The sequence below is a fragment of the Oncorhynchus kisutch genome, linkage group LG3, assembly GCF_002021735.2.
Source record: "Oncorhynchus kisutch isolate 150728-3 linkage group LG3, Okis_V2, whole genome shotgun sequence".
Lineage (NCBI taxonomy): Eukaryota > Metazoa > Chordata > Actinopteri > Salmoniformes > Salmonidae > Oncorhynchus > Oncorhynchus kisutch.
In genome coordinates this window covers 61,983,081-62,007,346 of record NC_034176.2, presented here as the reverse complement: position 1 = coordinate 62,007,346, position 24,266 = coordinate 61,983,081, and the positions used below count along the sequence as shown (strand labels likewise).

General features: G+C 42.4%; 1 protein-coding gene across 24 annotated transcripts in view; it reads right to left on the bottom strand.

Annotated features, from left to right (window-relative positions):
- Nucleotides 1-24,266, bottom strand: part of tjp1a (tight junction protein 1a) — a 174,938-nt gene that overhangs the window by 75,159 nt on the left and 75,513 nt on the right. For 4 of the 24 annotated variants that reach the window (XM_031810164.1, XM_031810181.1, XM_031810193.1 and 1 more), the window contains exon 1: nt 7,558-7,991. The exons of 19 other annotated variants lie outside the window; for them this stretch is intronic. In XM_031810164.1, coding sequence (XP_031666024.1) covers nt 7,558-7,581 — 24 coding nt within the window. In that variant the 5' untranslated portion in view covers nt 7,582-7,991. Of the gene's footprint in view, nt 1-7,557; nt 8,004-24,266 lie in introns of those variants that run through there. One more of the 24 variants, XM_031810174.1, reaches the window with a different exon arrangement.

Here is a 24,266-nt window from a genome sequence, read left to right as displayed (position 1 = left end):
CACACAAAAACAACCAGCCTTGCCTGTGTCAAATCCCTTGTGCTGCTGGTGGTTCCTGACTGAGGATAAATCCTCGGAGATCTGACCTGCCAACAAGGCAAGGATGGGTGGCTTGGCTGGCCTGGGAGCGGCAGGGACATCAAATCTACCATTTTACAAACCAAACACGCACACTGGGGTAGCTACAGAAACCGCAGTTCCTCCTGTTGAGGAGTCAAAACAGAAATGCCTGCCGAGATGCTGGTTGGTGCATGCAGAGAGCAGGCACCCCTTCCTGGAACCCAAGCCCAGGGACCAGGCACCAGTGTGATTGGTGGAGATAAGTATCAGTCCACTGACTCAGCAGGAGGTGGGAGAGACAGACCTGCTCTCTCTGCTGTGCTTCCCTGCCTGGGAAAACACCACGACAGTCCCAGTCAGTCCCACTACCACTATCGACCATCCCTCCTCCCTCATTCATGATCCCTGTAATTACTCACAGTTTACTCACAGACACACCAGTAATAACACACCATGCAGCAAGAGAAGGATACTGGCAGACTGGGTAGTCTGCTTGTCTGAGGCAATGAGAGAACATGTGGGGTCGTTAATCTTTCCCAACACACGGTGGTATCACTCCTCCTAGATTCTAGAGAAAATTATATGTAATTGAATCTAGTCTACAGCTGTGTTTGGTACTTTTGGCAAAACATAGATTAGGAATTCTGTAAGAACACTCAAGTAAGCTGTCAAACTCAATTCTCTATCTAGCCACTATTCTGGGGTCACAGAAAGCAGTGAAAAGAAAAGAAATGGTAGACTGCAAACAGTGAAAAGGCACCCCCATATCTCTAGGATTTAATGCTGTGATTATGGGTGAGAGATTAAGTCTTTTTTAAAGGAGGTTCCATGTGATTCAGATTATAGGACCGATACCCACTGATAAGGTAAGTGCAGCACTTCATTATATCATTGTTACCAAAACATAACAGCAGGTTGCCCTCTCCTTAACAACCCATGACTAAATAACAAGAGGGAAGACACTTCCAACAAGAGTATTTTTTTCTGTGCTGTATAAATCTATGACTTCAAAGAGAAAGGAAAAATAACACTACATCACAGCAGGCCATTTAAGGCGCATTTGAATTAAATTTGTCCCCCCAAAAATGTGTGCATTCTGAGTAGCCATCTTTGACATTTTTCATTCCAGTCCCCCTCTTGACCCAGTCGGTTTTGAGCAGAGGTTGGGCGCTCTAGTTAGCTATCATACGAGCCAAGACAGAGACAAACACCACAGTGCTTATTTCACGATAGTATGCAACACAGCCATGTGAAACTGGAATAGAATATGGCATTGGACAGGCTGAAGGACAGCACCCTTGCCAAGATTGCTCTGAAACCCCCAGCGTTCAGTGACAAGTGTTCAGCTGCTGCTCATCCAGGGGCACCTTTGGACGACAGGATCCATCTTGGACACAGACCGTGTCAATTTGGGACATCTTAATGAAGTCTCCAGCATGGGTGAGTGCATTCAACAGAAGAGGAAAGGGGGTGGGGAGAGGAAGAGGGGGAAATGCCACTCCCTGGAGAAAATACACAGGATCTCCTCATGTGACAGAGAGAAAAGCCCTGGCTTAGCATTGCAATGTCCACTCATGGTAATAACACAGCGATTACAGAATTGCAGCACTATTCAATAACAAAACAGCTACACATTAAAGCTTTGCAATGTTTCATCATCTAAAATCTGTAAAATCATGTCTCAATAGAAAGGTGAAGGTGGAAACCAAATAAGTTTGCTTATATGGGTGATTGTTAATGGCTACAACCATCAAACTAGTAGCAGTAGTTGTTGAAAGGATAATGAAAAACTGTGGTGCACATTCATGTTATAAACTTATCGTTCTATTTATCATTATCACATCAATTCAGGCAATTTATCCAGGTATGGATTCTTGTCCTTATTGCCCAGCTCTAATTCAAACACAATCCAAAACAAACCATTATGTAACTCATCAAAATTATGTAATACATTGAAATAATGTATCATACTATTAATATAACTCCGTAGGTAACTGTAGTTTGTAATGCATGTTATGAATGCTTTATGAGAGACTTAACAGAAAGAATTAGGCTACCACTACATAACATCTCCCCTTCAGGAGACTGAAAAGATTTAGCATGGTTCCCCAGATACTCAAAAGGTTCTACAGCTGCACCATCGAGAGCATCCTGACCGGTTGTATCACCGCCTGGTATGGCAACTGCTCGGCATCTGACAGTAAGGCGCTACAGAGGGTAGTGTGAACAGCCTAATACATCACTGGGGGCAAGTTTCCTGCCATCCAGGACCTATATAATAGGCTGTGTCAGAGGAAAGCCTATAAAATTGTCAGAGACTCCAGTCACCCAAGTTATAGACTGTTTTCTCTGCTACCGCATGGCAAGCGGTACCCGGAGGGCCAAGTCTAGGACCAAAAGGCTCCTCAACAGCTTCTACCCCTAAGCCATAAGACTGCTGAACAATTCATAAAATCACCACCGGACAATTTACATGGACACCACCCCCCCCCCTCCTTTCGTACACTCGTATTTGCTTGTTACCTATGCAGTCACGTCGCCCCCACCTACATGTACAGATTACCTTAACTAGCCTGTACCCCTGCACCCTGACTCAGTACCGGGGCCCCCTGTATATAGCTTCGTTATTCTTATTGTGTTACTTTTATTATTACTTTTTATTTTAGTCTACTTGGTAAATATTTTCTTCTTCTTGAACTGCACTGTTGGTTAAGGGCTTGTAAGTAAGCATTTCACGGTAAAGTCTACACTTGTTGTATTCAGCGCATGTAACAAATAAAACTTGAAAACAGACATAAGAGCTATGAGGGTAGCGTTAGAGATTCACCAGTACTTTTGTATACTTTTTAGGCAGTATTTCTGAATGTAAAGTTCACGAGTCAAAGGTGGTCCCTGAAAATATAGTCACATACGTGCACGTCATTGCTCTCTCGCTCTGCTGTGTGTGGACGCATCTTGCTAGCTGTCACTCTAATGGCAAGGGGCTTAAGCTCAGTGGCTAGAACTTGAATTGCTATGGGGCTGGCCCACGTGGGGGAAAATGGCGTCGCACAGCTTTCAGTAAACAGTCACTTTCGAACTAGGGATTTTGTGGACAATTGTGGTAATACAGTAATTCTGCTCATAGATGATGCATGTATGAACTACACATTGACACATCCAGCCCAAAGCAGGAAGTAAAAAAAATGTAAAAAAAGAGTTACTAGTCACCAAAGTTCTGTAGCATGTCTTTAAGCATAACTTGGTTGTAATTTCACTACTAGATAAACTAGAGATAAAACGGTGGAGTCTAGATAACTGATGGTCATGTGGGCAGTGCTCTTGATAGGAAGCAGTGTTGTTTTAGAACACGTTGTCTGACCAAAACTGAGAGCTCAGCTGCACAAGGGGCCAGGGCTCCTAGCTCATCTTCATGGGGGCCACTTGAGACCCTCTGTCCACAGACCCTCTCATGGCACAGAAAAAGTGAGAGCGAGATAGACTAGCCCCGTCTGCACTGAAACGTCCAGCAGCTCTCTAGCCATATTTTTATTTATTTTAAAGGACAATTCATAGAGTGACAGAGCGACCAGTGATACAGGAAAACATCACCTCTCCAGGCCACAGAGAAGCCTAATTGCACCCCCCCCCCCCCAATCGCTGATGTGTAATCAAAGGAAAACGGAAGACGTACCGCTCTGAGTGAGTCCGCTAAGGCCACAGGGACTCGTCCTCATAATTACCACAGCCTCTCCAGCCATACATGAGAGGGAGGGCAAGAGCACAGACTGCAAAGCCTTTCAAACCCCCTTGCTTAATTTCACTACTCTTCTTTCACCCTGAAAACACAAGCACGTGGCCTATTTTTAGAGCGAGCTGATACAAATAATTTATTGTATTTTGTGGTGTTGTATTTCTATTCAGCGAGTGTAAACAGCAAAAGACAAGGGAGGGATGAGGACAGAATTAAAATGTATTGTGGAAGAAGAGTTAATGTCTTCATGAGCTGGATTAATAGTGTTTCACACAGCTTTTGAAATGTTGGCAACGTCCACTCGTACTTCGTGCTCCAGCAGAAACACTACTATGAAAATGCTGCTGCTACTGCTGTGCTGAGTGAGCTTTACCTAATCCCTTTTTCAGATAAACATGAGGCTGTGCTGCACACTTCCTCCAAGACAGGAAATGCATTATGATGAGGACAATAATAAGTAAACAATTATGTGACACTGTAAAAACTACCGCTACATTTCCATGACTGGAATATAATTATTTTATTTGGGTTTGATTTCAGCATGCTTGACCTTTGAAAGAGATTATGTCACCACAACTACAGATGTGATCATTATCTATTCCAGGTGTCACAACACTCTGGTCTAGAAACAGCCTTCAGAGCATTCTCTGTATCCTTCATTACTCAATGTGACTCTGACCACTGCAATGAATTGTGAAATTCCTCTGGACGAATTTGTAATACACATGGGCCTGTGCCTGGACTGTTAAAACCACAGATATTCAAGTTACACTTTTCACACAAAATGCCTGACATTACTCATAGCTAGAGAGATATTGCATGTATTGTGTATTGTACTACAAACATCAATAGGAGTTAAATAGTTATGTGAAGTGAATTAGGGGGGTGTGGGTCTGAGGGACATGCACTGCTTGATGTGGCCTCAAAGCTATTCCTTAAATCAAGCAGTGATCCCTGAACACCAGTCCCTAACTCAATGTAAGGTAAGGTATCCTATAATGAAAACGTAATCATCCAAGCAGAGGTGATGTATTCAGATTAGAGGTCGACCGACAATGATTTTTCAACGCCAATAGATTGGAGGACCAAAAAAGTCGATAACGATTAAAATCTGCCGTTATATATATATATATATATATAAAAATAACAATAATACTGAACAAACACTTATTTTAACTTAATATAATACATAAATAAAATCAATTTAGTCTCAAATAAATAACGAAACATATTCAATTTGGGTTAAATAATGCAAAAACACAGTGCTGGAGAAGAAAGTAAAAGTGCAATATGTGACACGTAAGAAAAGCCAACGTTTAAATTCCTTGCTCAGAACATAAGAACATATGAAAGCTGGTGGTTCCTTTTAACATGAGTCTTCAATATTCCCAGTTAATACGTTTTAGGTTGTAGCTATTATAGGAATTATTAGGACTATTGCTCTCTATACCATTTGTATTTCATATACCTTTGACTATTGGATGTTCTTTAAAGGCACTATAGTATTGCCAGCCTAATCTTGGCTTGAAGTCATAAACAGCACTGTGCTTCAAGCATTGCGAAGAGCTGCTGGCAAATGCAGGAAAGAGCTGTTTGAATGAATGCTTAAGAGCCTGCTGCTGCCTACAACCGCTAAGTCGGGCTGCTCTATCAAATCATAGACTTAATTGTAATAAACAAACAGAAATACAAGCCTTAGGTCATTAATATGGTAAAATCCAGAAATGATCATTTCGAAAACAAAACATTTATTATTTCAGTGAAATACGGAACCGTTCCTTATTTTATCTAACGGGTGGCATCCATAAGTGTAAATATTGCTGTTACATTGCATAACCTTCAATTATGTCATAATTATGTAAAATTCTGGCAAATTAATTCATCTTTGTTAGGAAGAAATGGTCTTCACACAGTTCGCAATGAGCCAGGCGGCCCAAACTGCTGCATATATCCTGACTCTGCTTACACTGAAGGCAAGAGAAGTGACACAATTTCCCTCGTTAATATTGCCTGCTAACATTAATTTATTTTAACTAAATATGCATGTTAAAAAATATATACTTGTGTATTGATTTTAAGAAAAGCATTGATGTTTATGGTTAGGTACACATTGGTGCAACGACAGTGCTTTTTCGCTAATGCGAAATCATCACCCGTTTGGCGAAGTAGGCTGTGATTCGATGATAAATTAACAGGCACCACATTGATTATATGCAATTAACTAGTGATTATGTTAAGATTGATTTAAAAAAATATATAAGATAAGTTAATGCTAGCTAGCAACTTACCTTGGCTCCTTGCTGCACTCGCATAACAGGTGGTCAGCCTGCCACACAGTCTCCTCATGGATTGAAATGTAATCGACCATAATCGGCATCCAAAAATGCAGATTACCTATCGTTATGAAAACTTGAAATCGGCCCTAATTAAATCCGCCAACCTCTAATTCAGATTGAACAAGTGGGCCAGAGAGTGACAGCCAAATGAACCAGAAGGCTTATTTATCAGTGAACACATGCTGGTAGCAACACATTCTGTCAAAACAGATGATAGCCTTCTTGACAGACCAAACACCATCCAGCAAACAGAACGTTGGACTTCAGTTGTCACTTGCACTTTCAATGGACAACCCACTTTAAATATCCATAGTATGATGTAGTGAGATACATCACATAGATAGGACAAACCTGCATTACATCCCCTGAGATGGTTACACCTGAATTGGAAAAACTGACCAAACCTGAATTTCATTTGTGTGAAACTACAGTACACATTCCTATGTTGTCAGACAACTCTATGTGACAGAACACAATTGGCACACTTGAAAACATTGGTATGCGTTGTAATTTGTGGATTAACCTATTTACAACCACTCCCAAAATGTGTTGCTGCCAGCTTTCACCTGGTCGAACAGGGTTGAAACAAGCCAAACCACTAGAACAACACTAGTACAGATACATGACGTATTTTAATCCACACGGCCTTGACTGACTAGCCCATCTTCTGACCCTACGCAGTGTGTGTGGAGCAATAGCATGTACAATTGAGACATGTCTAACTTGAACCCGTTCACTCGAAAATCTGCATAGGCCCAGTAAACAAACATGATTGCCCGGTAAATGACGCAGAGATAAAACTACGAGTTGTAGTTCACTATTGGTTCTAATGAACAATCGTGTCATTGTACCAAGACTATGATATAATTGATTAACACTGGACATTATTTTACCCCGGCTTTGATTGTCGGTAGACCAACCATTACAGTGTTGCATGGCATTATGATATCGTCCATTCAAATAAAGTTTGCCACAGTAACTGTTTTCACTGTCAAGACACACTCAAAAATGTAACTAACCATCAGCATTGAAGAAATGGTATGTACCCCCCAAATGTAGATGATCCACAGGTGTTTTATTGGGGCACCCCTGACAATAATATGCAAAAGTTGTCCGTTTAGTGAGTCATCTGTTTAGTGAACCCGTTCTGTTTTGCTACTTTTCAAAACATTACAAAATCCTGAATGTTTCATGATCAATACCTCCCTGGTCGCATGAATGACATTCACCTAACATAAATACAGTTGAGGTAACGTTCGATCATGTCGATCTCATCAACCACTGACAACATTGACAGAGACACAAACTAGACGAACAATCTGATGTTGACAGTATTTCCCAGTTTCCCTTGATGAGATGATTATGCATTAGGCGCAAAATAGAATATGCTTCGTAACTTTTTTTCTGTAGTTCCATCGGGTATCCTACCTTAGAAGCTGTTTTGGCAGACATTTTACTTGCTTGCTCCGCTCCCAAAGTAGCAAGTTAGTGTTAGTATTATCACTTCAACCAAAGCGCAAAATTCCTTCTTCTGAATTTCGCCCAGCTGCCGCCACGCCGGGCAATAATATTTTATTTTTTCAGGACGTCGTGAAACATGACCCAAATTTGTGTGTGAAAAGTCCAAAGTTCATTATCTTCAGTAGTTTGTCTTCAATGTAACTTCACCCTATTCATCTGAAATTACTCCGTTTAAAATAGTCCAACTCAAATACGTTGCCCTTTTGTAATTTCTCTTAATGAACGTTGGTTGAAACGTTTGAAGAAATGTAGATATCACTTCGTCCGCAAATCCAAAGCAGTAAAACTGCAATGGCAGGCTTTGTATGCCTCTCCCTGCTCGATTCTCTCCTCTCCAACCAACGATCATGACATGTCTGACTGGAAGAGTCCATTGCACCTCTGTAGGGGTGACGGTACTGGATGGAAACCAGGGCATTGCCGTTTAACTAAATATACTTACTCTAAACAAAAATATTATGATTATGCATGCATGTCGGACATTCAGGTCAAACGTATACGTTATATTTATATATTAATTTACCCGTATAAATTATTCTTAATGCAACAACAAAAAAACGGATATCACTATTTTTCTTGATAATGAACTATGCGGACCATGGACAATTGTGAAGAGAGGATAGGGGATTTCGCTGATGTGATGCTGCTGCATGTTCACGTTTACTTGGTGACTGACAGGCCTGCAGTGTCTATTTACTATATTGAAGCACAGTGCTTGTGAACTCCTAAAACACCTGGGTCACCTAACATATCCAGCTGACGCTGACAACGATAAAGTGAAAATACATTGATTTATATGATTCTTGAGACATAAAAATTAGAACTATTCTTGCAAAAATATCTTGTAATATGTATGAAAACACAATTTTATATTATTATGGGACTTTGCAACCACACTAGTTGGTGGCATTGCAGTCAAGCCTGGGACACAGACAGTCTACAGTTTCATAAGTAAAAGTTGTAAACCAAAGAAACATATTTCAGGTCAACTTTCAACTGAAAATCCAGTCAATGACTCTAAGTTGGATTTTTGTGTGGTTGATAACCAACCACACAGGAAACAAAGCAGGCCATAGCTGTCATTCAGAATACTTCCTATGGCTTTCCGGACCCCCACCCACAGGATGCACTGAACCTCAGAACTCAGCTTGCATTGTTTCAAAGTAAACAACACACTGTAGGGCTATATCTCTCAATGTAAAATAAATCAGTTTATACATTACTTGTAAAGAAATCAGAAGTAGCTTCAGCCTGTGACATAATGAAAAAATAACAATGATGACTACATGTTCATCTAAGTAACTACTTTGCTCTGAGCACACAGAGCTCCTCTATTTCCATCCCACGCAGCCATTTTGATAAACCAGGAAATCACGTTCACACACAGCTCCTGACTATTCTTACAGCTGGCGCAAGCCAGAGGTGCCCTGTAGGTGTGGATGGTCTTGGGTTAATTTGCCACCAGACCAAATCCCACAAATCAATAACCTAAGGCAGTTTGACAGACAGGGCTTGATGCATTGTGCTTAAGAACAGCTCTCAGCCATGGTATATTAGCCATATACCACACCTCTTTGTGCCTTATTGCTTAAATATAACATTCGGCCTACAACTAAATAGTGCACTTAATAATATAATTAACTGTATTTGTCAGTATCTAACAATCTAATCTAATACGAGGTTGGACTCAAAAGCTTTTAAAAAAGCATATTTGTTATATCTGCAATATGAATGAATGACCACATACTAGTATAGATGCCAGCCGCTCTGTCCTCCTGTAACGGTAACTTCGTCCTGCATCCACCAGGGAAGATATCAGAATGTTCAGCATTCTCTCTCTCTCAAGTAACCAGGCTAATTTGCTGTTCTAAAAGTAAACAAGATGGAGCTAGAACATTTTAATTGATCTACCCCAAACACTGTAACCCAAAGAAACAGAGAGAAGAGTACTGCTGTCTGCTTTAAAGACAAATACAGACCTGCAGTATCTCCTGATGGAGAAGAGAGAGGGGCATTTGTGACACTAAAACGTGATCAAAGGAAGCTTTGTCCTGCATGGCTCCCCCCCGCAGTACCCAGAGCAGCAGCACACAACAGCTCTGGAGCTCAGGTGCTGCCTTCGCATGGAAGAGCAGGCACATGGAAAACACTCTGCCACAGAACAGGCCGAAACACGCAGACACAAAACAGGCACACGTTAGTGAGGAGAACACTTCACCGAGTTATGCTCAGCATCCCCAGAGCAGAAAACTAACGTGCAGTGAAATAACATGAAGCACACACCCTGAACTGCACTGTGTGTCCTAACTGGATATTACAAGATAATAGACCCTCAACACCATTGTTGTAGGCATAGTACTTTCTCAGCTTTAAAAAAGCCATTGTTGTAGGTGAGGTATAGTCCTTCTTTCTCAGCTTTAGAAAAGGGGGATGAGAGTGAAAGGGAGAACAATAAACACAGGCCGAGCTATAACACCTCTCTGCTTGTTAGAACAACCAATCTGAGGGAGAGGTCAAGATCTAGAGGCCAGTTCCTGCCAACAACAGCCGTCTTTGATAAGTCCACAGTTGTTTTCTTTCTACATTTTTGCCCTTGAAGTTCTTCAATAAAAAGTAGCCTACATGCCAAACCACTCAGATATGCAATTTCACAAATGTGTATTCTTTTCTCAAATACAGGAAGATAATGAGGACAGTATAATCAAACTTGGGGTTTATACTATATATTATTGTGAAAAGGGGAGAATAGTTCATTATTACTTGGGAGACACAAAAAGTCAAAGTAATACCACACACGGTCTAGAATGAAGCCAAAATGTCATTCATGATTATGTAGGAGTATATATTTTCCCAAACTCACAAAGTAAGAAAAGTGGGGGAAAAAGAGAGGGAAAGTAACCCCTGTTCTAATAACACCATGCTAGTTGAGTCAGTATAGGGAGGAGGAAGTCAGGGTCCTGTTTCACTGTCCGTCCATCTTCATCTGGGCTGAATTAAGATCTGATTGGTAGTTTGTCTTATCTTCCCTGGGCTCTATTGACTCAGGAAATTCTTGCCTCGGTTACGGCTCTAGTGGGGTACTGTGTTCTGTTTCCACTGTTAATGAGAACCCTCTGAAGGTCAGGGCCTGAAGGAGTGGAGTCAAACCAACAGCAAGGAGTTCCTTTAGTAATGGTTACTGGACGATATCTACCGGGGAACATTAAGACCCAGTTGCCTATTAGGGCACACAAGGACAAAGACCCACTTGTACTTTCCAACAGAGAATAGCCAAACTGAAGCTTGAGAGAGAAAAAAAAAATCAATATTTTCTATTTCCTCTGTGCCTACAGCACTTCTCCCTCTCAATTTATTGGTTCAATCTGCATTTAATCTACATTTAACATTGTTTTATATGCATTGGAAAACCTCTTTATTTTACCTTTAAGAACAAAATCTTATTTTCAATGACAGCCTAGTGGGTTAACTGCCTTGTTCAGGGGCAGAACGACAGATTTGTACCTTGTCAGCTCGGGGATTTGAACTTGCAACCTTTCGGTTACTAGCCCAACACTAACCACTAGGCTACCCTGCCACTAGGCCACCCTACCGCTCTATTGGAGTTTACAATGTGAAATGTCCTCTTCAAGACAAAACAAGCTATTCAATTAAGATGAAAGAAAGGGGTTGTCCACAACTAGGATTTCTTTTTTATACTTGGATTTTAGGCATATGTCAAGCTTTCCATATTAAAGATTTCTTGGATTATACTTTGCCATTCTTCACATTTTGGGGCTTCTACTTTATACCAGTTACGGGCTTTTTTACTTACAGCAAGGTTAACTTTGATCAGGTATCTGTCCCTGCCCATCACACTCATGGAACATTACTTAGGTACATTACAGGGCAAGTTCTAGGGACTTCATATCCTATGACATCTTTTAACACCAAACATACATTGTCATGAAACAATGACATCTTCTGACATTCCCCCAAAACATGGGTGTGGTTGGCATGTGCATGGCCACACAGCCACCAGCATGGCTGTTGTACATCTATCTAGCTTTTGACTTTTGATTCTAGGAGTGCAAAAAAAAAAAAAAAAGGTAATTTTCCCCCCAAAAACTCTCCATGTTCTTGAGTTTGTATCAGTATGTTGAGTACTGCATATATTGTCCCAGTCTTCATCTGAGATGTCTATATTCAGTTCCTTTCCCCATTTTGCTTTAATATAAAGAGTTGACTCTTTTCTAGAGGCTATCAGGCCATGACAGAGTGAAGAGATGGTCTTGGACATTACCTGTTTATATGCATTTTGAATCACATGGATAGTCATATTTGGTATTGAAGAAGGTCCTGTAATTTGTATCTCTTTTTCAAAATAGTCCCTTAACTGTAAGTTTCTGAAGAAATCCATACCATATTTCTCCTTTAAATTCTGAGAAGTTCTCCATCCTCTACAGTCCTTTTCTATCATACTGTAGATACCTGGTTTAAATTTTGGATCAAACCTAAACCATTTCAACGTTCGGATTTCCTTTTCCTGTTTATGTTGCTTCACCATCCGAAACCAGAGGTCTAGTGTAAATGATGATATAGGGTTAAGTATCACTGTTAATGTCCCAAATGTGTCTTTATCCCCAGCTACAGACTGGATTGGGCGACCTTGAACGGCTACCTCAATATCTTTCCATATAACACTGTATTGTGAGTCACAATAGCTGGCCTTTCTAATTTGTGATCGGTAAAAACAAATGCCTCAAATCCCATTGAGAAATTGAGGAACATTCTGGCAAGATTAGTCTCATATGACAAACAGTAGAACAGCATCGTATCTTGGTTTCAGCTCTCATTTTCATCGTATTGTCAAGGACTAAACAGAAAAACGAAGTAAACTGAAAAGGCTTTCATAAGGTGTGAGAAAGATTGAGAGAAGGAGAGAGGCTTTTTCCTACTGTACTTATAACTCATGCCTCCATCCTTAAGTGCCTCTAGAACTGTTGTTCCATTAAACCTGTCAATGTGTTCATGTTACGTCTCTCCTCCAATTCACACAGTAATTGCATGTGTATTCCATCAATCAATTATATCGGCAGCAACAACATCAAGTCATTGTTTATGGCATGGTGTTGTGCAGGAATGCAGTGGAGGGCTTTGTGGATGGGGAAAGTGTTTAGTCTGCGTTGGAACAGCCAACTCTCTCTGGCCTCACTCAATTTGATCAGTGGGACTGGAATGCTGGGACACTAGGAAATAAAGACAGGGGTTTATACAGGTGTAAACGTTAACAGACACAGCTTAACAAAATATGGTAAGTGTGTGTGTGTCACCCCTATGCGATTTGTTATTAGTAGTCCAATTCCATGGTCATGGCCTCAATTATTCAGTCTTTTCTGGTTCACACAACACATTTAGTATCACTCTTCAAGGCTACATGTTTTCATCACATGAAAGACATGGTGGCAAAAGCACAGCCTTTAACAACATTTCCAGAAACTGGAATAAATTGTAATTTGGAAAAGTTATGAAGTATTATGAGGTGTGAACTTCATTGCTGCCCAAATACTCTGTAGTTAAACAGTTATATTGCTTAAGGGGATCACTGCTGTGATGTGATTCTTACTTCAATACAATTAACATCTGACAACTAACTTGATTTAAAAAAACATAAAAAATGTCAAGATTAAACTCAAATAGATTCCAATAATGCAGTTTACAGTTTACAGAATATTCTGAGAGGATACATTGCGAGTGAATTACCATAGTAATTACTGATAGCAAACCATTAGACCGCTTTCATCTTGTGGAGCAGAAATACAAATTGTTATACAGATCATTCATCTAAAAAAACGTAATCTCCTTTCCTTTTCTCAATTGACATGGTTAGCAGAGCACATTTAGCCAAACAACAGGCTGGAGGCAGCAGCAGGGCTTGGCTGGCATCCCTCCACTCTGCACAAGCACTTTAACCCGCTATGGCTCAAGCATACTCACTAATAGCCTCCCCAGCAACACAACTGGGAGTGGCAAGAGGAGGTAACCATAATTTCAAATGAGCCTTATCGTTATACTCAAAAGATTCTATTTCTGTGCGAGATGAATTATACATTCTGGAGAGAGGGAAAAAAATACTTTAATGAGTTTGAAACTAAGTGAGTGCCGTATCTAAATGTGGTTTCTACCCAAGTTAGCTATGCCATTTAGAGTTGATGACGTGATCCCATTGTTTGCGTTACAATGAGAGAGTGAAATTGAAAACAATGCTCTGAAGATCCCAGAGTGCATTTTATTGAATTTACGAGGCAGTAAATACTCACGAGAAACAATGTGACCTTTGCCTCATTGTTGAGACATTTCTAAATTACATTACTAGAACCCAAATGTTTCAGCATCTTTATATACTTATTACGGTAAATATAACATGCTCATCACAATGTGCGCAGTTCCACATTTGTCTTCCTCCAAATGGTGAAGCGATGGTACATACTGTGCGGAAATGTTTCATACCAAGCACTTGGCGTAATCATTTTCTCTATACTGTGATAACACTCCACTATCTTTCCAGTCACGGATGTCAATAATTTAACCAGACAGGGACGATAAAAAGTTAGCTGAAATCAAAGTCATTGAATGTACATTATACAATGACAACTCTAGGGGATACCAAACACAATCATGTTTATTGACATTTGAGGTCCGTTTCTTATTGTTCTTAAGGTTTAACAAAGCACACGGTGTGCTCCAGTCTGCTGACAATGACTGACTTCCTGCAAACCTTGCTGTTGTGGATGACAACACTAATGACAACAGTGTGGAGCCCAATCAGAGGGTTGTCCGAGAAAAAACGCACAAGTACACAAGCACACTCAAACATACACACATGCACACATCATGTGCAAATCTGTGTAGTAGCTCCTTATCTTCCAGAGACTCCATTCAAACCTGCCTGGCATTGCAGTATCAGCAGAAATGATGTGTGGGGTACTGAGTGCAGAGGCAGGAAACACCTATTCTTTACCAGCAACAACATGGTGTGTAAATACTCTCTGCAGGACAGGTCCTTCATAAATAAAGGAGAAAAAAGGAGAGCCTCTTCCTGGAAGGTAATTTGGAGGATTCTTCTGGGAAAATGCTGCTTGTTGTTCACTGTCCTGAGAGAGGGTGGTTCCTTTATAAACAACACAGACAGACTGCTGCTGGGAGTCTAGGGCATCAGCAAACACCATTCTGTGGGCTGAGGTGTTACAGTGCAAATGGACATGAACTACATCTCCACTGGCATAACATTCCCCTCACATTATCACTGACATGGGCAGAGGGGAGGGAACCTACCAGTCTCCCTCACAGAGACCTCCAGGACGAGAGAGGCTGTACTGTTACCTTTACTGTAACAGGTTAATGTGTTCAATATGAGACGGTAAAGAGTTGGTGTCATAAAAACAGCAGGTCAAATGTCTGGGCTGCTGTATTGGCTGTCTCCTGTAATGCAGTGATGTGAAAGACAAAACAAAACAGGAGCTCTCCTTTCGTGAGAAGTGTTGCCTATACTAACGTGTGTGTGTTTTCGTGTTGTGTGTGTATTTGTTTTTGTGTATGTGTGTACGTTTTAGCCTGGAAGGGCGGCCATTGCCATGGAGCTGGGGGAAACAGGATGGGACACAAGGAGGTGTTCCTCTGGTATTTCCTGAGGGAGGGAGCTTAACAAGCATGCATACACTCGCAGTCACGCACACCATCGCTATATTGACATAATTATGTGGTCAAGGTCCAGTGGTCCCCCAGTGCTTAGCTCATTCATCTCCACTCATGGCCACTAATTCCTGAGAGACAGCGCACGTAAAATATTATTACTGTCGCACAGCGGCATGAAATCCACATTTTACCCTGCATAACATAAGTAAATCCTCAATCCTCGCTAGAATTCAAATACGTGTCAAATGTCACTTTCACACCTACTGCTAACTGTCTTCACTGAAACATGAGCTGCAGTTGTTTCAGAACACAGGCCATAACTCTTACTGTCTGTCAGCTCTGCAGAAAGTGCATCTGTCCATTCTCTGTTCCACTGTGATTTCACGCTCATATGTACAGTATGCATGCTCACACAAACACTAAATGCTTTACCTACTACATACAGGGACCAGGAAGTACAAAACCTTTATCTTGGACAGGAAAGTTCATTCTGTTCTGCTCTGATTGTAATTCAAGGGCCTGCTCTCTCACCTTTATCTGGAGTGATTCAGTGGCTAACCTTTTCATTATAGAGCAAGAGAGAGCCCAGAGGTCGATACTGTAGAGCAGCACATGTACGGTACTTCAGAAGGTGGAGCAGCAGCGGCAGAGGGGTGGGCCTCAGTAGTGGGAGAGAGGGAGAGAGAGAGATGGGGGTGGGTGCATTGGACGAGTGCATACAGTGGGATAAACGAGGACATTCCTCGGTGGCCACTTTCTGTATGTCACGGCTGGAACAGATCAATGAGCGACCAAAACACCTGAAACTGTTTCTATTCCAGAGAGTCATCAGTCAAAATGTTGAATTCACACAGTGGACGGAAGCAGCACTTTACATCATTCTACTCCAAGGCTACAGTGTCTGCAATCAAAAAATTCACAGAGCTCTGAGGGTCAAATTCACAGAGCTCTGATGGACAAATTCACAGAGCGCTGAGGGCTCAATAATATAGAATGGCACAGTAACCATCTCAGCCAGTGTGTCTAGACAGGTGTTTTTAGTGCCTTAAATGATAAAATATCATCACATGGACAATACTGTTGGTATCCTGAGACGGCAAACAGATCTCTCTCTGTTTCAATTTATTTTTTAATTTTTTTAAATCACAGCTTCAAAAAGTCAATTCTGATTGCAGGCAAAAACACAAACACTCATGAATAGTGAAACATCTAAAACTGGAGGAGAAACATCTGGAAGTTAGTTGCACGGTCCTGCCCCAGCACAGCAGCTTGGGGGGAAAAAAGTGCTCACTCTGCACATTACTGTGAGCTTGTCTCTAAGGCACTCAAACAGACCAATTATGACACAAGCTCTTTACCGCAGCCAGCCCCAATACAGACAGACAGAGGTTCAGGGGCTGGGGAGAACCGCATTCCACATACTATGACGAGAAGGAGGAGAGGAGGAAGATGGGAGAGGAGTGGTGAGGCTGAGGTGGGCTATATACACTGCTCAAAAAAATAAAGGGAACACTAAAATAACACATCCTAGATCTGAATGAATAAAATATTCTTATTAAATACATTTTTCTTTACATAGTTGAATGTGCTGACAACAAAATCACACAAAAATGTGATCAAATTTATCAACCCATGGAGGTCTGGATTTTGAGTCACACTTAAAATTAAAGTGGAAAACCACACTACAGGCTGATCCAACTTTGATGTAATGTCCTTAAAACAAGTCAAAATGAGGCTCAGTAGTGTGTGTGGCCTCCACGTGCCTGTATGACCTCCCTACAACGCCTGGTCATGCTCCTGATGAGGTGGCGGATGAACTCCTGAGGGATCTCCTCCCAGACCTGGACTAAAGCATCCGCCAACTCCTGGACAGTCTGTGGTGCAACGGTGGATGGAGCGAGACATGATGTCCCAGATGTGCTCAATTGGATGCAGGTCTGGGGAACGGGCGGGCCAGTCCATAGCATCAATGCCTTCCTCTTGCAGGAACTGCTGACACATTCCAGCCACATGAGGTCTAGCATTGTCTTGCATTAGGAGGAACCCAGGGCCAACCGCACCAGCATATGGTCTCACAAGGGGTCTGAGGATCTCATCTCGGTACCTAATGGCAGTCAGTCTATCTCTGGCGAGCACATGGAGGGCTGTGCGGCCCCCCAAAGAAATGCCACCCCACACCATGACTGACCCACCGCCAAATCGGTCATGCTGGAGGATGTTGCAGGCAGCAGAACGTTCTCCACGGCATCTCCAGACTGTCACATGTGCTCAGTGTGAACCTGCTTTCATCTGTGAAGAGCACAGGGCGCCAGTGGCGAATTTGCCAACCTTGGTGTTCTCTGGCAAATGCCAAACGTCCTGCACTGGTGTTGGGCTGTAAGCACAACCCCCACCTGTGGACGTCGGGCCCTCGTACCACCCTCATGGAGTCTGTTTCTGACCGTTTGAGCAGACACATGCACATTTGTGGCCTGCTGGAGGTCATTTTACAGGGCCTTGGCAGTGCTCCTCCTGCTCCTCCTTGCACAAAGGCGGAGGTAGCGGTCCTACTGCTGGGTTGTTGCCCTCCTACGGCCTCCTCCACGTCTCCTGATGTACTGGCCTGTCTCCTGGTAGCGCCTCCATGCTCTGGACACTACGCTGACAGACACAGCAAACCTTCTTGCCACAGCTCGCATTGATGTGCCATCCTGGATGAGCTGCACTACCTGAGCCACTTGTGTGGGTTGTAGACTCCGTCTCATGCTACCACATGAGTGAAAGCACCGCCAGCATTCAAAAGTGACCAAAACATCAGCCAGGAAGCATAGGAACTGAGAAGTGGTCTGGTCAACACCTGCAGAACCACTCCTTTATTGGGGGTGTCTTGCTAATTGCCTATAATTTCTACCCGTTGTCTATTCCATTTGCACAACAGCATGTGAAATTTATTGTCAATCAGTGTTGCTTCCTAAGTGGACAGTTTGATTTCACAGAAGTGTGATTGACTTGGAGTTACATTGTGTTGTTTAAGTGTTCCCTTTATTTTTTTGAGCAGTGTAGTATGTACCACATCCATGGGTTCCTTCCCGTCACAGTGAGACAGGAGGAGTGTGGAGTCCATTAATTCAAATCTAATTATATTTCTCACATGAGGCGAATACAACAGGTTTAGTACTTACAGTGAAATTTTTACTTACAAGCCCTTAACCATCAATGCAGTTTTAAGAAAATAGTTAATTCAGCAAATATTGTCTTTACTCGAAGGTAAAAAAAGTTACACAATAAAATAACAATAACGAGGCTATATACAGGGGGTACCCTTTTCGAGTCAAAGTGCGGGGGTACAGGTTTAGTCTTTGGTAATTGAGGTAATTGAGGTAATATATACATGTAAGTATCAGTAAAGTGATTATGCATAGATAATAAACAGCAAGCAGCAGCTGTGTAAAAAAACTTGCAAATGCAAATAGTCCAGGTAGCCATTTCATGAATTGTTCAACAGTCTGATGGCTTGGGGGTAGAAGCTGTTTAGGAGCCCTCTCCTCTGTGATACTAATCTGTGATACTAGTAATTGTTCTCATGGTACTACCTGTCACTGGGGTATTCCAACACCATGAGACTACTGTTCAGTACTCACACAGGGAGGAAGAGGAGTGCTTTAGACAGGAGAGAAAAATACTGATCATTCACAGTCCATGAGGATAAACGGTAAAACACCAATGGGTCACAGTGGAAATGTTCTGAATACCTAGCAGAGAGGAGAAGTTTAGTCAACTAAATTGAGTTCCCAATTGAAAGTGGCTGTGAGGTGATGGGCAAAACATGTGATTTAGTGGTACATGGATGAGAGGGAATAATGTGATTCACAGCTAACGCTGCTGATAACACTCTGATAATGTTAAAGGAGAGCCATGATTAAACCCCAGTTCTGATGTGCAGACCTGCCCCGTCAGCGATTGAGTCAAAACAGCGCGCATAGTTGGAATGCAGCCCTCATTGACATCGACCCACCGCACTGAGCCTCTTGTGTGAACATGGAGTGGAGCACTCACTCTCTGTCTCCCCCTCTCCCCCCTCTCTCTACACTGCCAGGCTGTGCCACTAAGCACGTGCAGAGGTGTACTAATAGAGATAACAGTTAATTATCTCTCAAATACAGTTTGCCTTCTTCAGCTCCAGAGAAGGGGTCTATAGGGACCACAGTTCAGTATAGGCTATACACTCCTCCATCATTCAGGTGTAATATTGTCAACCGTTGCTTATTACATAAGATGTCCCTCCCATATATACGTAGCCACACCTCTGTTAAAATAAGGCAAGAGCCTTTGTGGAGCAGGCAGGAGTCTTTGTGGAGCAGGCAGGAGTCTTTGTGGAGCAGGCAGGAGTCTTTGTGGAGACTAGAGGGAGGTAAAAGAGAGGGCCTGCCTGGTCCTGACATGACAGTCAGATAGTCAGAGAGCAGGGAGACAGCGGCAGACCAGAGGCATCATGGGATGGGACCCCGCTAAAGCTCCAGTGTGCTCTGTTTAATCCCCCTCTCTTCCACTGCCAGGATCAAGCCTCATCAGCTTTGGTGTTCAGTGTCAGACTCATTTTTATAACGTCCCACCGGTCAATTCTAACCGCTAATGCCTCACACAACGGCTCCTAATGCCAAGTGATTACGGACTGCTGTTTTAGCACATTTGTTGCATGAAAAGAGAGAAAGGGCCACAAGGCTGTCCGTCGGCTCCATGCTCAAAGGGACGAGCCTGATGAACTCAGCAGAAAAGGATCTTCCCTGAAAGCAGCTCTAAGCCACAGACCTCGGGTGGGGTCTAGGGGGATAGGGGGCTGTGGCCTGGCAGTCAGAGCTGGTCTGACTGGGGCTTTACAGTATCCTATGCCAGAGCATATAGACAGTTCCTGTGTTCTCACGTCACATGTGCAGATACCCAAATACAGTGCCTTGCGAAAGTATTCGGCCCCCTTGAAGTTTGCCATTTTTGACATTTTTTCCCATTCCTCCTTGCAAAACAGCTCGAGATCAGTGAGGTTGGATGGAGAGCATTTGTGAACAGCAGTTTTCAGTTCTTTCCACAGATTCTCGATTGGATTCAGGTCTGGACTTTGACTTGGCCATTCTAACACCTGGATATGTTTATTTTTGAACCATTCCATTGTAGATTTTGCTTTATGTTTTGGATCATTGTCTTGTTGGAAGACAAATTTCCGTCCCAGTCTCAGGTCTTTTGCAGACTCCATTAGGTTTTCTTCCAGAATGGTCCTGTATTTGGCTCCATCCATCTTCCCATCAATTTTAACCATCTTCCCTGTCCCTGCTGAAGAAAAGCAGGCCCAAACCATGATGCTGCCACCACCATGTTTGACAGTGGGGATGGTGTGTTCAGGGTGATGAGCTGTGTTGCTTTTTCGCCAAACATAACGTTTTGCATTGTTGCCAAAAAGTTCGATTTTGGTTTCATCTGACCAGAGCACCTTCTTCCACATGTTTGGTGTGTTTCCCAGGTGGCTTGTGGCAAACTTTAAACGACACTTGTTATGGATATCTTTAAGAAATGGCTTTCTTCTTGCCACTCTTCCATAAAGGCCAGATTTGTGCAATATACGACTGATTGTTGTCCTATGGACAGAGTCTCCCACCTCAGCTGTAGATCTCTGCAGTTCATCCAGAGTGATCATGGGCCTCTTGGCTGCATCTCTGATCAGTCTTCTCCTTGTATGAGCTGAAAGTTTAGAGGGACGACCAGGTCTTGGTAGATTTGCAGTGGTCTGATACTCCTTCCATTTCAATATTATCGCTTGCACAGTGCTCCTTGGGATGTTTAAAGCTTGGGAAATCTTTTTGTATCCAAATCCGGCTTTAAACTTCTTCACAACAGTATCTCGGACCTGCCTGGTGTGTTCCTTGTTCTTCATGATGCTCTCTGCGCTTTTAACGGACCTCTGAGACTATCACAGTGCAGGTGCATTTATACGGAGACTTGATTACACACAGGTCGATTGTATTTATCATCATTAGTCATTTAGGTCAACATTGGATCATTCAGAGATCCTCACTGAACTTCTGGACAGAGTTTGCTGCACTGAATGTAAAGGGGCTGAATAATTTTGCACGCCCAATTTTTCAGTTTTTGATTTGTTAAAAAAGTTAGAAATATCCAATAAATGTCGTTCCACTTCATAATTGTGTCCCACTTGTTGTTGATTCTTCACAAAAAAATACAGTTTTATATCTTTATGTTTGAAGCCTGAAATGTGGCAAAAGGTCGCAAAGTTCAAGGGGTCCGAATACTTTCGCAAGGCACTGTATGCTCACACGGCTTTTCCACAAATAGACATGAGACTGAAAGTAGTTAACTCATTCACCCATTGGAAAAAAACACTGGAGTCAATCACGTACGCTCAACACTGTGCATGAAGTAGAATTCAAAAACACCATAGAACTTCAAATTAAAAACAAAAATAGCGGTTTCTGGATAATCATCATTTGTGCTTGTCTCTCTGGTGCCCTTGTCACATCTCTGACACAATTCAGGCAGATTTCCCCCACTCCTCTGAGTCCCATTTAGAGCAAACAGAATTTGCATGGAGATGTGATTGGCATCAGTATGCCTGCACCTATCAACTGGGGCCTCATTGTGTCAAACAGTGCTACAGGCTGGACCATGTGACATCTAAACAACACATGGAAATGACACCACTGGGACAGAACACAAACAGAGCTGAGTTCTGTGTACAGAGAGAAGACAACACAAACAGACAGAGAGAGACAGAGAGACAGAGAGAGAGAGAGAGAGAGAGAGAGAGAGAGAGAGAGAGAGAGAGACAGAGAGAGAGACAGAGACAGAGAGAGAGAGAGACTACATGAAAGGATACTTAATTTAGTCAATTTGAAGTTTCCTGAACTGAGAAAATCATTTCAGTGAAATCAAAGAAAGCAATGGTGAGAGATCCCTGTTGTTTTTCTAAAGACAACTCCCTTAAATAGAGGGTCTGTGCCCCTTGCCAGTAAACAGTACATGCATTGTGTACCAAACATATCGTAATTTCCAATAATACTTTGTTGGGAACATTATGCAAAGGTATTCGACTGGCATGCAAACATTTCAGCTGTCATCCAGTTACTCACTTTCTAAAAATGTGCAAGTACAGGAGTCTAGAGGGTAGGTCATACTGGATTACACACTGGAGTTCAGACATTTTTAAAGGCAGTCTGACTGAGTCACAGCTTGCCCTGGAGTAAAAGCCCTCAGAGAACTGAAAGAGAGAGAAAGAGGGCAAGGGAGAGAGAGAGAGAGAGAGAGAGAGAATGAGTGACAGGCAGAGAGAGGGAGGGAGAAAATGAGATCAACTCTGCAGATCCTAATAAACCCACTAACTCCACCCCACTGCCTTTACTACATCCAAGGCCTGAGATATGAGGTATGAGGCAGGTTTCCCATCACACATGAAAAGGACCATACGGTCATTGGGGAGGACAGGCAGCTGATCTATGCCTTTTTATTATTGCAGTATAATGAGGAGGTCATTATTAAAATGTCTGCTAGTGTATGTTGAAGAGGGCACGACAAAGCCTATTCCCCCTCAGGAAACTAAAAAGATTTGGCATGGGTCCTGAGATCCTCAAAAGGTTCTACAGCTGCAACATCGAGAGCATCCTAACTGGTTGCATCACTGCCTGGTACGGCAACTGCCTGGCCTTTGACCACAAGGCACTACAGAGGGTAGTGCGTATGGCCCAGTACATCACTGGGGCTAAGCTGCCTGCCATCCAGGACCTCTACACCAGGCGGTGTCAGAGGAAGGCCCTAAAAATTGTCAAAGACCCCAGCCACCCCAGTCATAGACTGTTCTCTCTACTAACGCATGTCAAGCGGTACCGGAGTGCCAAGTATAGGACAAAAAGGCATCTCAACAGTTTTTACCCCCAAGCCATATTACTCCTGAACAGGTAATCAAATGGCTACCCGGACTATTTGCATTGTGTGCCCCCCCCCCCAACCCCTCTTTTACACTGCTGCTACCCTCTGTTTATCATATATGCACAGTCACTTTAACTATACATTCATGTACATACTACCCCAATTGGGCCGACCAAACAGTGCTTCCGCACATTGGCTAACCGGACTATCTGCATTTTGTCCCACCACCCGCCAACCCCTCTTTTACATTACTGCTACTCTCTGTTCATCATATATGCATAGTCACTTTAACCATAGCTACATGTACATACTACCGCAATCAGTCTGACTAACCAGTGTCTGTATGTAGCCTCGCTACTTTTATAGCCTCGCTACTGTATATAGCCTGTGTTTTTAATGTTGTTTTATTTCTTTACTTACCTATTGTTCACCTAATACCTTTTTTGCACTATTGGTTAGAGCCTGTAAGTAAGCATTTCACTGTAAGGTCTACACCTCTTGTATTCGGCGCACGTGACAAATACACTTTGATTTGATGGTGATTTCTAATTGTTTTTGCCAAATGCTCAAAAGGAGTATATAAGATCAGAAAGAAATTATGTATTGTGAATCCCCTACTTATTCATCTCTACGGTATCCAGAACAAAGATTGCCATAGTACCGCACAGAGTGACGTTTCACTGCGGTCACATGGGTTGTACTGGGGTGCGGATGTAAAAATCCCACAAAATCTGCTGTTGGCACACATTCAAATTAGCCCCAAGGGTGCCTTGTTAAAAATGGTTAATTCTCTTAAATGAAATACCATGACTGTTTTCTCATTAGCTGGGAATGTTGTTTGAAATGTCAGCTACAACATACCTTAGTGATATCATTACCAACCTACTGCATACCGCTTCAAAATATGGACATTTCTGTGTGCAGGGTCTGCTATTAGCATGCTAACGCTCATTGAGACAGACTGGTAGAATAGAGAGCATAACTAGCATTCACTGGTTGAAGTAACTTTTGAGTGCAATGGATTTGACTGGTGACTA